Source organism: Lampetra planeri, chromosome 15 (assembly GCF_965212315.1).
Source record: "Lampetra planeri chromosome 15, kcLamPlan1.2.h2, whole genome shotgun sequence".
NCBI lineage: Eukaryota > Metazoa > Chordata > Hyperoartia > Petromyzontiformes > Petromyzontidae > Lampetra > Lampetra planeri.
Window position 1 is genome coordinate 9,224,868 of NC_136121.1, and position 13,648 is coordinate 9,238,515.

General features: G+C 42.4%; 1 protein-coding gene across 2 annotated transcripts in view; it reads left to right on the forward strand.

Moving 5' to 3' along the window:
* Positions 1 to 13,648, forward strand: part of LOC144722695 (kinesin-like protein KIF3A) — a 52,982-nt gene that overhangs the window by 36,056 nt on the left and 3,278 nt on the right. For both annotated transcript variants that reach the window (XM_078601007.1, XM_078601008.1), the window contains 4 exons: positions 4,241 to 4,366; positions 6,141 to 6,194; positions 6,485 to 6,553; positions 8,170 to 8,300. In XM_078601007.1, the coding sequence (XP_078457133.1) occupies positions 4,241 to 4,366; positions 6,141 to 6,194; positions 6,485 to 6,553; positions 8,170 to 8,300 (380 nt within the window). The remainder of the gene's footprint in view (positions 1 to 4,240; positions 4,367 to 6,140; positions 6,195 to 6,484; positions 6,554 to 8,169; positions 8,301 to 13,648) is intronic.

Here is a 13,648-nt window from a genome sequence, read left to right on the forward strand (position 1 = left end):
TTAAGGTTTTGAAGATGTAACAATCGTATTAAAAAACATTGAAGGGCGTTTGAATTTCACGAACACTTTTTCAGGAGGATTAATTCATTCTATTTGATATATGGCCATGATTCACAGAGACATTTCTGACCGAATCAGGCAATCGCTATGTCTGGAAGACAAAGGGGCACGATGGTGATAAATGCAGCAATGATGCCTACAGCCCACAGAACATTTTCTCCCCTCCAGCTTAGCCTCCCTTGTCTAACCGAAAATGGACTTTGTAGTAATGCGTGCCAGAGAGAAATGTCCCCGTCACCACTTGAAGCCTCATTTTTACAAAAAGCGGGCTCTCTCCCTCGACGGTCTGTGGTTTGAGAGTGGTTCTACTTTAGTGTCCAAGTGAACTTGTTTACTCATCAGTCTCCCTGTCTCCGAGAAGCGAGTCACAAGTGTTTTGGGGGCGGTCTGGGGTCAAGAGGTTAGAGATTATCCATGCCGCAAACGCAGCAGAGACACACTCGTGCAGGCGCCACGTCCCGTTTGTTCTCTCCCGCACCGGGAGCCATTGCGCCAGATTTCAGATGAGCACAAGCAGCAAGGCATGTGCTTGGCAGCACATGCCGCACATACACGAAGCCACTCTCCTTTTATGTGCTTATGGAGCTGTTTGGTTGCAGCTTTTGTTGATCAATGAACATAATGTAATTTGATATTTTGTATCGAAGGATTAACAGTAAAAGAAGTGGCAAAGGAAAATAACGTTTCATATCAGTACTGCACATTCTTTGTTGTTGCAAAAAGACGTTGAGGTTATTTGTTTTTTTGGGGAGGGTTTGCTTTTTGTACGTCGTAATCAAAAAGCTTTTGCCTGTCTTCATAATTGAAAATGACAAATTAGAAATAAAATATGAAATGCTGTAAAGATAAAACGAAACGAGCAAAGTCTACATGGACCCATTTTGGAGGACACCCAAAATTATTGATATTCTAATGCAGTCAAGAAGATTATCCGCACTCCCGGGAGAAACCTCATGTGAAATGCAGTCTGCTTGAAAGCTTTCATCCTCGTGGTCTCCAACCCCCCCCTTCCCCTTTTCCTCTCCCGGCCTCTCTGTAATTTCGCACGAGGGGCCGAATGGATCACGCGTTTGGCAATTGTGCCCCTGCAGACCACGATCTGATTCTTTCATGACTCTCCAGGGGGGAGGGAATGCTAACAAAATAAACTGTCAAAGAAATGTTTGCTGTTCTAGTTGCTGGTATCAGTAAGAACTATAGAAAATATTTTTTCATACGAGTCAGCCTTTGCATTTAGGGCACACCAATGTACACATGCGGGAAGGTAGACATCTTTTGCATTGGAGAAAAAGAAACGTTCCAAACATTTAAGGTAAATTGCGACCTTCCTTTATTTTATGTTGCCAGGTTAGCATTTTTTCCTACACTACAAAACATTTATTGTAGAGTCTATACCATTTCTCTCTGCAATATTGTTTTATTTTGCAGGATATTGATTTTTGTCATTTAAAAAAAAATCAAGAGACAGGCTTTTTTGGTCAGCCCAGCTCAGCAGTGCATACAGTGCCAGTAAAATACTTATTACAAGTTAAAAATATCAGTCCTTGGGAAACAGCAACCCCGCTGATGATGATCACACATGTTGCTTCATAAGGATAAATTCCCACACACTCTTGCGAGACACCATGAGTGGATAGCATTACTGCAGTTTCTTGGAGAAAATCCTTCGGGCTGAACAGGGTCCTTGGAGAGCTTCCCTTCCCATTCCCAGAAAAGAAAAAAAACCGAAATGGAAGAGATGTTATTTAAGTCTTTTTGAACAGCATGAGTAGTAACCTTTACGTCCATAATTCAACGAGGACTCGGGCGACACACTGTTCAGTGCTCGGTTTTACACAGCAGCACTTAAAACGGCCCAGTGATGAAAACTGCACATGTGATATTTGTGTCAGATTTCATTACACAATCGTGGACATGGCACACTTCATTTAAAAGTACAAGTATGAAGTATAGGTGTTACACGGCAGCATCTTGCTTCCAAAGAGAAGAATGCAAAGGAAATGGCATTTTGGTCTAAAAAGTATTTTATTACCTAACTTAACCAACATATGCCATTTAACACTCAGGCAAAGTCATTACAGAAGGGGAAATGTTTTTTGTTTGTACATTTCTTAAATAGCCAGCCAATGATTTTCCAGAGTAATGTGGAAAAGGTGTGGCGCAGTAGTAATCATTTGTCTGTTTGTCCGTCAACTAATAAATTATAAGAGCCTTTCCGAAGGCCTGAAACAAAACGTTATAGAAAGTGAACCCCCCCCCCCCAGATTTGGGGGTAAAAAGTTGATCCAACAGGTTTACAAAAATTGTCGACCCCCTCCTCCCCCAGAAAAAATGTTCACTCCCTCCCCACCGAACTTTTTATATGCCGACATCTAAAAGGATATACATCCTTGTATATACGATGTATATGCCTACACATCCTATATATAATAGTCAATAGTATCTGCACACATTAGGGGGAAGAAGAGGACATCATTGGGGGCGCACGGAGAGGCACGAAGCGCCGAGAAGCCCTCTGTAGGAGCCAGCATTTTGGTGGACATCGAAATTCTGGTAAAACAAAAAGGTGGACAATGCAAGACATGACAATTAGGCGCTAAAAAAACATTATTAGAGCTTAAGTATGTGAAATATGGGTGTGTGGACTCATAATGTGTTGTCTGATTTTATTGCTGCTTAAACCAATCGGTTTACTCGTGGCCATGTTTGTGGTCATGTCGGCACCGAGTCACAGACCCTTAATAATAATAATAATAACACTTTTATTTTATATAACATCAGCCATGCTAATAGCATCCCACAATGCTGTGCATTAATTATATATGAGGACCAAATCCTATAGTACAGCCACTGCCAAGCAAATGAGAACCCTACTACCAAGCAAAATGAAAAATGAGTAAACAAATGAAATATCACCAAAACAAAAAGCACAAACAACAAAAAAGTAAATTCTAGATTTTAAGTTTTTCGTGACTGCAAGGATTCATACTCTTTGGGTTTTTTCGGTAAAGTCACGTAGGTAAAAAATTAAATTAAATAAATTAAGACGTCTGAAGATGGAGGCTTTTGTTTCTTCTGAAACGTCGTTATTTAATTTAGTTGTTTTAATTAATTTTATTTAATTTTTTACCTACGTGACTTTACCAAAAAAAACAAAGAGTAACAAAAAAAGTTATCACAACAGAGCAATGTATCCATTAGGCAATGAGCAATAATTATGGAACTCGTGCAGAAGCTTTCCAATGCAATGTTTTGTATACATAAAAACTACCTAAATACAGCTCGTACGTAAATTAATGTGTGCGTAGTTGCATTCAGTGTGCTTATATGTACTAGCAATTATAAATAAATAAGTAAATGTACCTGTCAAATTGAATTCGGTGAACCTTTTCGATTTTTACATTGTCCCTTGAGCCCTGTTGGTGTTAATTTTTTCACATTTAACATCAACCAGAAAAATAAATAAAATGAATCCTTCAAACCTGTCAGAATATCTGTGCAGCCTTCCGCATCCACTGAACCTTAGCCTTTCACCAATGCTTCATGGTGATTCAAACACAAGTGAATCTTTAGTGTTATTAAAATTGCAAATATAACATTTTAAAGATTTAGTTAATCCTCATTACATTTTTATTCGATGTATTAGCTTGTAATTACATAAAGAGTATCAAATGTTTCTGTGATATTATGAATAATTTGCCAAACATTCCCATAACTGGAAAGGCTCTCTCTGGTTTTGAGAGGTTTTACCGTATTCACCATGAACGTGCTTTGTCTGCAGCACAGATTATATTTATCCGCCCACTGTTAGATCAAGGGTTCACTATATACACGACTACGATTGTTATTTTACCAGGTAAGGCCTACTGAGCTATCTGTCTTTTTAAAAAGCCACCTGGCCCATAAATGATATCTCAACAAAGTGGCTTATCATGTGCATATGTATATAAGCCAAATGCTCTAAATGCATGTTTCTAAATGTGGAGGGAAAAACTAGAGGACCACCAGAAAAATCCACGCGACCACGGGGAGAACATGCAAAACTCCAAATATACAGGCTTCAGTGTCAGGATCGAACCCACGTTACCCTGTATACCAGGCGAGGTCGTTAACATCTCGCCACCCTGTCCTATAATGTGCAACTTTTCGACAGTAATAGGGGGGTGACCTTTTCCCGCAGATGGCAGACCTTCAGCAGGAGCACCAGCGCGAAACCGAGGGGCTCCTGGAGAACATCAGACAGCTGAGCCGTGAGCTGCGCCTGCACATGCTGATTATAGACAACTTCATCCCCCAAGAGTACCAGGTGATCCAGGCACCCATGCCGTGCACCGTTGACCCCCCTTTCATTCCCACAGTGCACGCATCTCTGCGAATGCTTCTCGGGTGGGGCCTTTGGGGCCATCATCGTGGCGTAGAGCAAACACCCAGTTGAATTAATACGGTAGTGCTCAGGTGACCTGGTGGATCAGAGGCCAGAACACTGAGCTGGCCCTGCTGAGATGCTGGGTTAGAATCTTGAGCAACTGCCTGTGATTAAAAATTATTCTCAAGTACAGTGAGGTGATGTTCGCAGCCTTACCATCAATGATTGCACAAAATCATCGCAGATTTGGTTTCTGCACACAGTTTGGCTAAATTCCAGCTCTGTGATTTGTAAAAAAAAAGTATATTGGCTATTTCTAGATTTGAAGCTTTCGTGACTGCAAGGAATCATATTCTTAGGTTTTTTCGGTAAAGTCACGTAGGTAAAACATCAAAATTAATGAAAATAAAATAAAACAAAAATCACGACGTTTCGGAGGCAACACAAGTCTCCGTCATCAGGTGGGACCGTCACAGTCGAATTAGCTGCATCAAGTGAGGCAATAATTCTTGAATCATTGCCTCCGAAATGTCGTGATTTTTGTTTTATTTTATTTTATTTTCATTAATTTTGATGTTTTACCTACGTGACTTTACCGAAAAAACCTAAGAATATGAATATATTGGCTATACTGTCTTGCGACGAATATCACTCTTGGAGGTAAAGATAAAAACAATGTTTATGTAAGGTTTGAGTGATGAAGGCGATTGCGGATTGTATATATATGAGAATCGTGACGTGGTTCCTGGATATGGCTTGACACAATCTGTTGATGGTGTCCTGGTGTCACCCAAAAAAAACCCTGTTGAAGAGGCAATCGGAAAGCCACATCCATTGTCTTGCCCGAGCTCTGGCTCAACCTTAGTGCGGAGTGGTTCGGTGAATATTTTGGAGCAGACGTGCATCAGATGAACCTGAGCTTAGGACCCGGATTTGGGTAGAGACCATTTTAAGAAGAGTTCAATTTACCTCCTGGATTTCACTGATGGACCGGCATTGCTTAAGCAGTAAGGTATTGATATTTCTTATTACAAGGGTATTTACAATACGGACAGTGTGGGCAGTGCCTGGTATTAGGGTAATATAGGTTATTGATCAATAAAAGGTAACATCCATCATCTCTGTCAGACATTAAACAATATAATGTGACCATAGGCACTGCCATGTTTTGTATTCAATTAATTTAACTGCCACGCTTCAGATTCTGGAATCAGCACCGGCAGGTATCACCGTTCCTGGTCTCATTAGTGTGGAATATCACATTTGCAGGTATCAGCAGTACTATTAAAGAGTCCATTGAATCTGCCTGGTACATGTCTTGCAGCAGAGCAATGCTGTTTGAAGGAAAGCAATGCCATTGTGATAAACGCAATGTTACATCAACAGATGATTAAATGGTTTACAGTGTATGTGCTATCTAAAATGTACGTTTGTTGCACCAATTATATTTAATGCCACGTTTTCTTGAAAATATGCAGTTAATTTCCAGTAACAGTTTAGCCCGTCATTATTGGTAGTTAGTGTTAAATTGTGCATGCATTTCTAAGAATTTGATTAATATGTTGAGCTGCAAAGTAAACCTTGATAACTAAATTATTATTCGCAATCAGAAATGCTTTGTTATTCTTATTGTAATACCCCCATACATCTTAAGCCACTCGGGCACCATACATAGTTGCGAATGTTTGGTTAAACAAGACTCCCGTTTTAACAGGAAATGATCGAAAACTACGTGCAGTGGAATGAAGATATCGGGGAATGGCAGCTGGTAAGGAAATTCCAAACAACCTGTGGGCATTTATCAGAACCGGAAATGTACAATTACATTCGTAACAATCTAAATTCTGTCCACATGGCAAAACATTTTTTCAATCAAGGTCAAATTCGAAACGTACTGACGTTTTACAAAATCAATACCGAAGCAATACTAATCTGTTCATCACATTTTACGCAAATGATTGCCGTTGATTATCTCACGGCACGCTGTGAAACGTTCCCATTTCTGTTTGCGTTACCTACTTTTCCCGAGATTAACCTTTTTGTTTTTCATTTTGGCAGAAATGTGTGGCTTACACCGGAAACAACATGCGTAAGCAAACGCCCGTCCCAGACAAGAAGGAGAAAAACGTAAGTCATAACCAACACTGCAGAGACTCGTAGAATTAGCACAAACAAGCTCCAAAATACAGCAAGGTCTATTCGGGCACACCTCATGACCTGCAGCTGTGCAGCTTGTTAGACTGACGATCCAATGGCTTTGTGTCAACAAGTTCCCAATTATACATTTCCCAAATTCTCCAGGACAAGGAGGTGTTACGCAAAGGGATGAAGGTCAAAAACGTTTGATCTTTCCACAGTCTGTAAACATTGAATGAGTAAGTCCATCTGAATTTGTGCCTTCTGAGTGTGGAAGGACAGTAGGGGGTCACACTGGCCCTTATATGGGAGCTTGTTGATGGTTCGGGGAGGCTGTCTCCCGATAAGCATTCCAGAGTCGAGGCCATTATCCTTGTATATATACGGACACCATGATATGGCAGCAGTAGAGTTACGGGCTGCCTTCACACATGGATGTGCATTTTAAACAGATACAATAACTTAAGCTGCTACTAAGACTAGAAACGAAACTATATTTATTTTATCAGGTCAGGCCAACTGAGCTATATTGCTCTTTTTCAGATGCGATCTGGCCAAAACCGGAGTACCCGCATAAAAATCCGCACGAACACGGGGAGAACATTCAAACTCCAAATATATAGGCAGCAGGATCAGGATCAGGATCGAACCCACGCCCTCCTGTATACCAGGCGAGGTGGCTAACATCTCGCCACCGTAGTTTCAGTCCTTCATTCTCTGCCCCATTTCTATCCATGGAACACATCTCAAGCGTCCTTGGTGTTTCCTCCCTCTAATTATCCCACGCATATGACTCAAGAATAAAGAGTGACTCTTAATTTTTGGCATAGATCTGCAAAATATTAATTACTTATTTTGTCCCCCTCTAGCATCACGACTCTGTCCCACGCAGCTGTGCGAGAGTTTTTTTTCCACGTTCACAGACTTGCTCGCACAACAACAAAATGGGCAGACAATAAACATAATGCTGGCCTTGGTTTTCAAGTCTCTGGCAAGCTTTATAAACTAAAAATAATTAAAATAGGTCCCTGAAGAGTTTGTGCCCATTTGTGTAAAGTTAAAGGGCAGTTTAATACAAATGTTGGCAAAGCCTTTAAGCAAGCCGTTCCACTAAACATTGTTCATTCGATGCTTTTAAATTAGCCAACAATGGACCACATCTTGACAATGGACGAATCCTTTATTAAATGGCTTGTTCACTGTTAAGTTCCCCTTCTAAAATGAAGAGCAATCACAATTACTTATAATTAGAAAGATTGTTGCAGAACGTATTGCGAATGCTATCTGTGACTTTTAAGTGCCCAAGTCCGCTCTGCTGTTCTTGGCCTTGTAGCGTCCAAATGCAGACCAAAAATATGGTTTGATTAAATGATCTAAGTGAACGTTACACACACTCCCTGTATAGCCATTAAGCTCGGTTATATACCACATTGTAAAAGGCTTAACCCCCCCCCCCCCCAACATACAATGCTGTATTATAAATTTGTTTAAATGTACATTGACTGCATTCTCAACTCGTAATACCTCCAGCATGTGCAAATGGAATAATAACCTGGCATGCATTGTTGCCTTGTTAACCCCCTTCCTTCCCTTGCTTCGTTGGCAAGCCCTTTGAGGTGGACCTTTCGCACGTGTACTACGCCTACACCGAGGAGAGCCTCCATCGCTCGCTCATGAAGCTGGAGAGACCCAGGACCTCGCGCAGCGGCCCCAAATCACGGCCTAAAAGCGGCCGAAAGTAAGTGTGGTATCGGCCGCAGGGGATATGGTCGCTCCCGTTTCGTGGCTAAGACATATTTGTCCCCGTGCATGCTTCAGTGCAGATGGTCACTCCCCACCCCAAATTGGGAGCTGCCAATTCAAGTGGCTGGCTAAACTTGTTTTTTGCATCTTTAAAAAACACGATTGGCTCATCCGTGGTTTCAATAAAGACGGCAAGAGGTGGTGAGTTACGGCAATGATACGATTTTGTTTTAAATAAGGTTCCTCACTGATGGCTCATTCACCAACAAAAAGCCACCTCTTTGCGCAGTGATATTATTGTTTAGTCTGCCATTAAATACCTCTCAAAGGTAATAAAAGAATATGGAACACGTTCAACACTCCCACGAATTTAAACACAACCCGTGTGTGTGTATTAAACTTGTGTAAATATACAGTCTATTGAAGTTCTACATCAAACGTGCTTTGTACTGAACAATAAAGTGGGAGATGAGAAGCAGCCATGTATGAAGTACAGGCCATTTTTTTGTTTATTTTTTCAAAAATATACATATATATGTAAAGTCCACAAGGGCCAACATTAAACGCCGCATAGTCCAAGTAATCCGCAATTGTGAAATGAAACCTTATCTAGACGGTAGCGTGTTTCATTCTACCCCGACATGCAGAAGGATCTGGGGCGCTGCACACAGCGGTGCATTGTGCTCGGCGTTGTTTTAAGTCCCGTTCACGTTAACGCTTTGCGACTTCAGAAGCAATGGGCACGGCACCAGCAACAGGGTCCTCACTGTCTAGAATGAGGCACTGGCAAGGGACCCGTGTGCATTGCACACGGTGCGTGTGTGGACCGATTTATAGTAAAGCTCCAGGGGCAGCGAAAAAAACACTTGGAAATTATTAAAGTTGGACCTGAACAATGAGCCATTTCATGCGGCGTAACTTACCTTGCCCTTACCACTGCAGTCTGTTTGGAAGAAATTGCTTCATCGTGTTTTCAGCGAGTGATGGACAAAGCTGTAATTGATAGGAAAAAAACGTAACGTCAAAACACGGCTAGTTCACCTTCGTTCAGCACACCGTATATATATGTGTGGAAGCCACTTTTTATATTAGAGAAGTTGTTTATTTTGGAAACTTTGCTTTGATGGTGGATGTTTATGTAATGAGTATGAAATTGTAGGAGACTGACCTGCGGGTCACTTCCCAACATCTCCAATGATTAAGCATTAAACTTGATATTTCGATTTCAAGGTTGTTTGAATTGTTATTGAATTTTTTTTTTTCAAGGCTAAAGCTCGTTAATGTAATTACGTATAAACTCAGAAACGTGATACGTTGTTTTCCAGGTAACCGTGTAAGAAGAACTGCAGTTGTTTTTGACAGGTCTACATAACCTGCTTTCCAACATTTCCATTGTTTTTACTCAGATTTTATAGTGGAGTGGAGCACTGGTGCACCGTGCTATGAACTCGGCAAACAGAATTAAATTCCCGGCCATGGATAATGTCAGTGCCGAGTAGCAACTGAACCATTCCTGGGCCTTCCCACTCTACTTTACAAACCCACTTAAGTATGGTGAAGTGTGATAAAAAAAAATCCCCATGGCAGACACGAGCATTGAGAGGTCTTCATCCAGTAGAGGATTGACAATGGGTGAACATTACATTTTTAGATGCCTCATAGCAATTACCTTTGCAGTAACAGACTCCAAAATGCAGGATATTACATGATGTAATTAAGCTTGAGTCATTAAAAACGGTGGTTCTTAACTTGGGGTGCACGCACCCCCGGCGGGTGCGAGATGCCCTTTCTTGAAGTGCGAGACACATGGCCAGTTTTATTTAGAAGGTAAAATCATCAAAACACAAATTAAGAATGGGCACGTAAGTACAACAACTTCTTTGTTTCATCAAACCGATGTATTTATTAACATTATATTTTTTTACGATTGAGAACCAGGGGTGCAAGGCTGCAGTAAAGGTTAAGAACCACTGATCTAAAACTGCTAGAAATCCAGCACCTCAATGTTTAGCACGTTTTAACAATGTGTGCGTTGTGGAGTTTAAAAAATAAATATAATTTGGTTTGCCAAAATAGATAATGAAACTATGTTGATATGACAACGTCATCTTCCGCCATCATTAAGAGATTGCATTCATCGTTCATAAAAAAAAACTTTTCGCTTCCAGATGCCGTGAGAGATGCCACCAATGCAGGGCATGTCAGTTGTGCGAACACGACACAGTGCAGTACGCCACGTTGGTCACTTGCTCGATGATTGTATTATTTCACACACGAGTTCACTTCTAGCCCAGTATTGCATAATATATGATTGCAATGTATTGAGAGACAAAGTAATAATGGCACTTCCTCACTTCATAAAACTATTATTTACATCACCATGTTCCAAGGCCACTCAAGTTTAAGGAACACTAAATTTTGATTTAAGGAATACGTTTTTTTTTCGTCTGGACCCTAGACAGCATCAAACTATTAACTCCAGGGATTCAAATGTGTTCTAAGCTGCACAGGCAAGGGTCTACGCTCTCTGACCACAATGCTCCAGTCTGGAAATTCTAAGAAGGGCCCATGGGAATTCCGATTGATGGTTAGCCGTGTCCTGCATTGAAGACTTACTGGATGCAATGCGTGCACACGTGTTTCAAACGAAACTTGTTGGAGCATCGGTAAACGATTATGGACCGGGCTTAAGCTTTGACTCCAATTTCTTTTGTTCGAGTCCGCGATGAATCAGCATCATAAACTTTGGCAGCGCTGAATTCACGTCTGTGTACAGTGTGCACCGCCCCGCCGAGGGAGCTAAAGCGAATTAAAGTGGTACGCGATGTAGCAATTCATGTCACATTTAACTGTCGGCTTCTTAATCCCAACAGCTGTTATCCCTCCCGCGTGCGACCTATAGCCCAGGCAGCCCCTAACGGTGCCCAGGGATGCTGGCGCTGGAGCAGATTGGCAAAAATATATATATACCGGTCACTGTCAGGACCGCAGCTGATTCCATCATCGTGCCAACAACATGCCACCTCCCGAAATACAATGTGTTTACATGACATCAGCAACAGTTGCCAACATCTGTCTTATTGGACATGTGCTGTTCGACAAGGCAGAAGGGGAGAGGTCATGAATCAGACATTAACTTGGTAAATATTGCAGCCACCGACAATTGGACATCTCCTGATTTTATGTAGTCCCCGTGCTCGATTGTTAACTCGGCATGATGGAAGAGGTTTCTAGTAAAACTCGTGCAAGCTGCGTAATGGTGGCGCCATTGCACTAGGTGCATGATAGAGCATTAAGTGTATGCAAGACATACATCGTGAATGTTACAGGGTGGTGCAGTGGTTATTGAACTGTGCTACAAGCTCTGACTCGAGTTCAATCCCCAACCATGGCTAGCATCAGTGGTGAGTAATATCTGAACTGGTCTTGAACACTTTTTACATTTCACCAAACAGCACTGACCTGCTAGGTGAAGTTTGGTCAAATGCATCTCCATGGTGTGGGGAGGGGGGCCTTAATATAGCTGTAGTTTAACAAATTGCAGGAGGACTACTTTTATAACAAATTCGTGTATCAGTCACATGCACATCAACAGCAGTTATCACAGCATTTAATGAATACATAACCAGCCTCGACTGGCGAACTAACTCCAGGGCTTGCCTATATCCCTGCATCTCACAACCTGCAGGGCTTCTTTGTACGAGACCAATGCTGCGTGAAATCTCCCTTCCCGTCTCCGAATTATTCATTCATTTCCTGCCGTCTCTTGGCTTTGGTCACAGTCTGTACACCCATCTCACCGCGACGTTAATCTCCACCCTTCCTCCTGTCCATTGAAACTCTGCAGAGTTCTGGTCAGACAAATAGAAAGCACCTATAATCACAGCCCCGGAACGGTAGCCCACGTGGGATGGCTCAACGCACACGTTGAATTGTGGTGACGGAAGGAATCCACGCATGCCCTGTTGTATGTGTGCATGTTGAACTTCTTTTGCACCGTATGTAGCCAACCGTGCTAATCGGAGGGGCAGGGGAAGGACAAACTATACACAAAAAGCAGTTCTAAAGAAATGCGTTTTCAATCTAGATTTAAAAGTGCATAGCTCCAGTGGCTTCCTAATCCTGGAAGAGCGTTCCAGACGGCTGCAGAAGCGCATCTGAAAGTGCGCGATGCAGTGGTCGTTTTTGTTCGATGGCTAGGCCAAAAGCTGCTGTGAGGATGACTGAAGCTCGCGTGATTGTTCATGCTCCTTGACGCGAGACCAGCGAGGTATTGTAGTTCATTTGTGGCATCTTGTCATGTGTTGTGTGCGCGGTAGAAAAGCATGCCCGCGAAGATGACCACCAGTGCCGGTGCGATGATATCGGTTCATGTGCAGGAGTAAGGCATTCCAGGCCTCTAAAGGATGGTGATGAGAGTGGAGTGGCCTTCATCCAGCAGTGGATGGAAAATTATTAATGTGCATATTGTCCAGGTACACCGGACATGTTTCATATAGGAGATGAGCAAAGTGATCATCTCGTGTCGGAGGGAAATGGAATGCGACCTCGCAGGACTCAAGAATGGCGTCAGCGTGGGAATGTCCTCAGTGGATGGTGCAAAGGATGATGAATGTGCATACCACATATGTATATCAGTGGCAATTTGAATCGGTAAGATGGAGCGAAGAGGTCATCTTGCGTAAAGGAGAGGTGGCTTGTGGCATCACAGGACCACGATGGGAGGCCTTCGTCCAGCAGTGAATGCACAATGGATCACGACGGCTGATAAATGATTGAGATGACGAGATGATTGACGCGGTGTTTATTGTTAAAGTGCGGACGGATGAGGTCAACCATTATTTCAAAATGTAGAACAGAGGGCTCGTCCTTTGAGGTTCACCCATTGCGTGGGTAGAGTCAGTGTTAAAACAACAACAAAAAGTCTGCAAGGATGCACAATGTGCCCTGTAGGTGGGCGTTGTGCCTGATTTACGATAGGACGCAACACGCGATAAGCGAGTATTGTTCGCGTTCGACTTGGCGTCCACACCCGCGGCACACGTGCAGGGTGATGTGCACGTATGCCGGTGCGTGCGTGTGCAACAAATATTCCATGCAAGCGCCCTTATCTCATCTTCTTGGTTCTTTCGGTAAAGTCACGTAGAAGGGAAATAATAAAATAATAAAAATAAAACATAATAAAATAATTCTCACGACGTTTCGGCCACAACGCAAGCAGCCGTCCTCAGGTGAAGACCAGGTCTGTCGGGGAGACAGACAACGCAAGCAGCCGTCCTCAGGTGAAGACCAGGTCTGTCGGGGAGACAGACAGACCTGGCATTCACCTGAGGATGGCTGCTT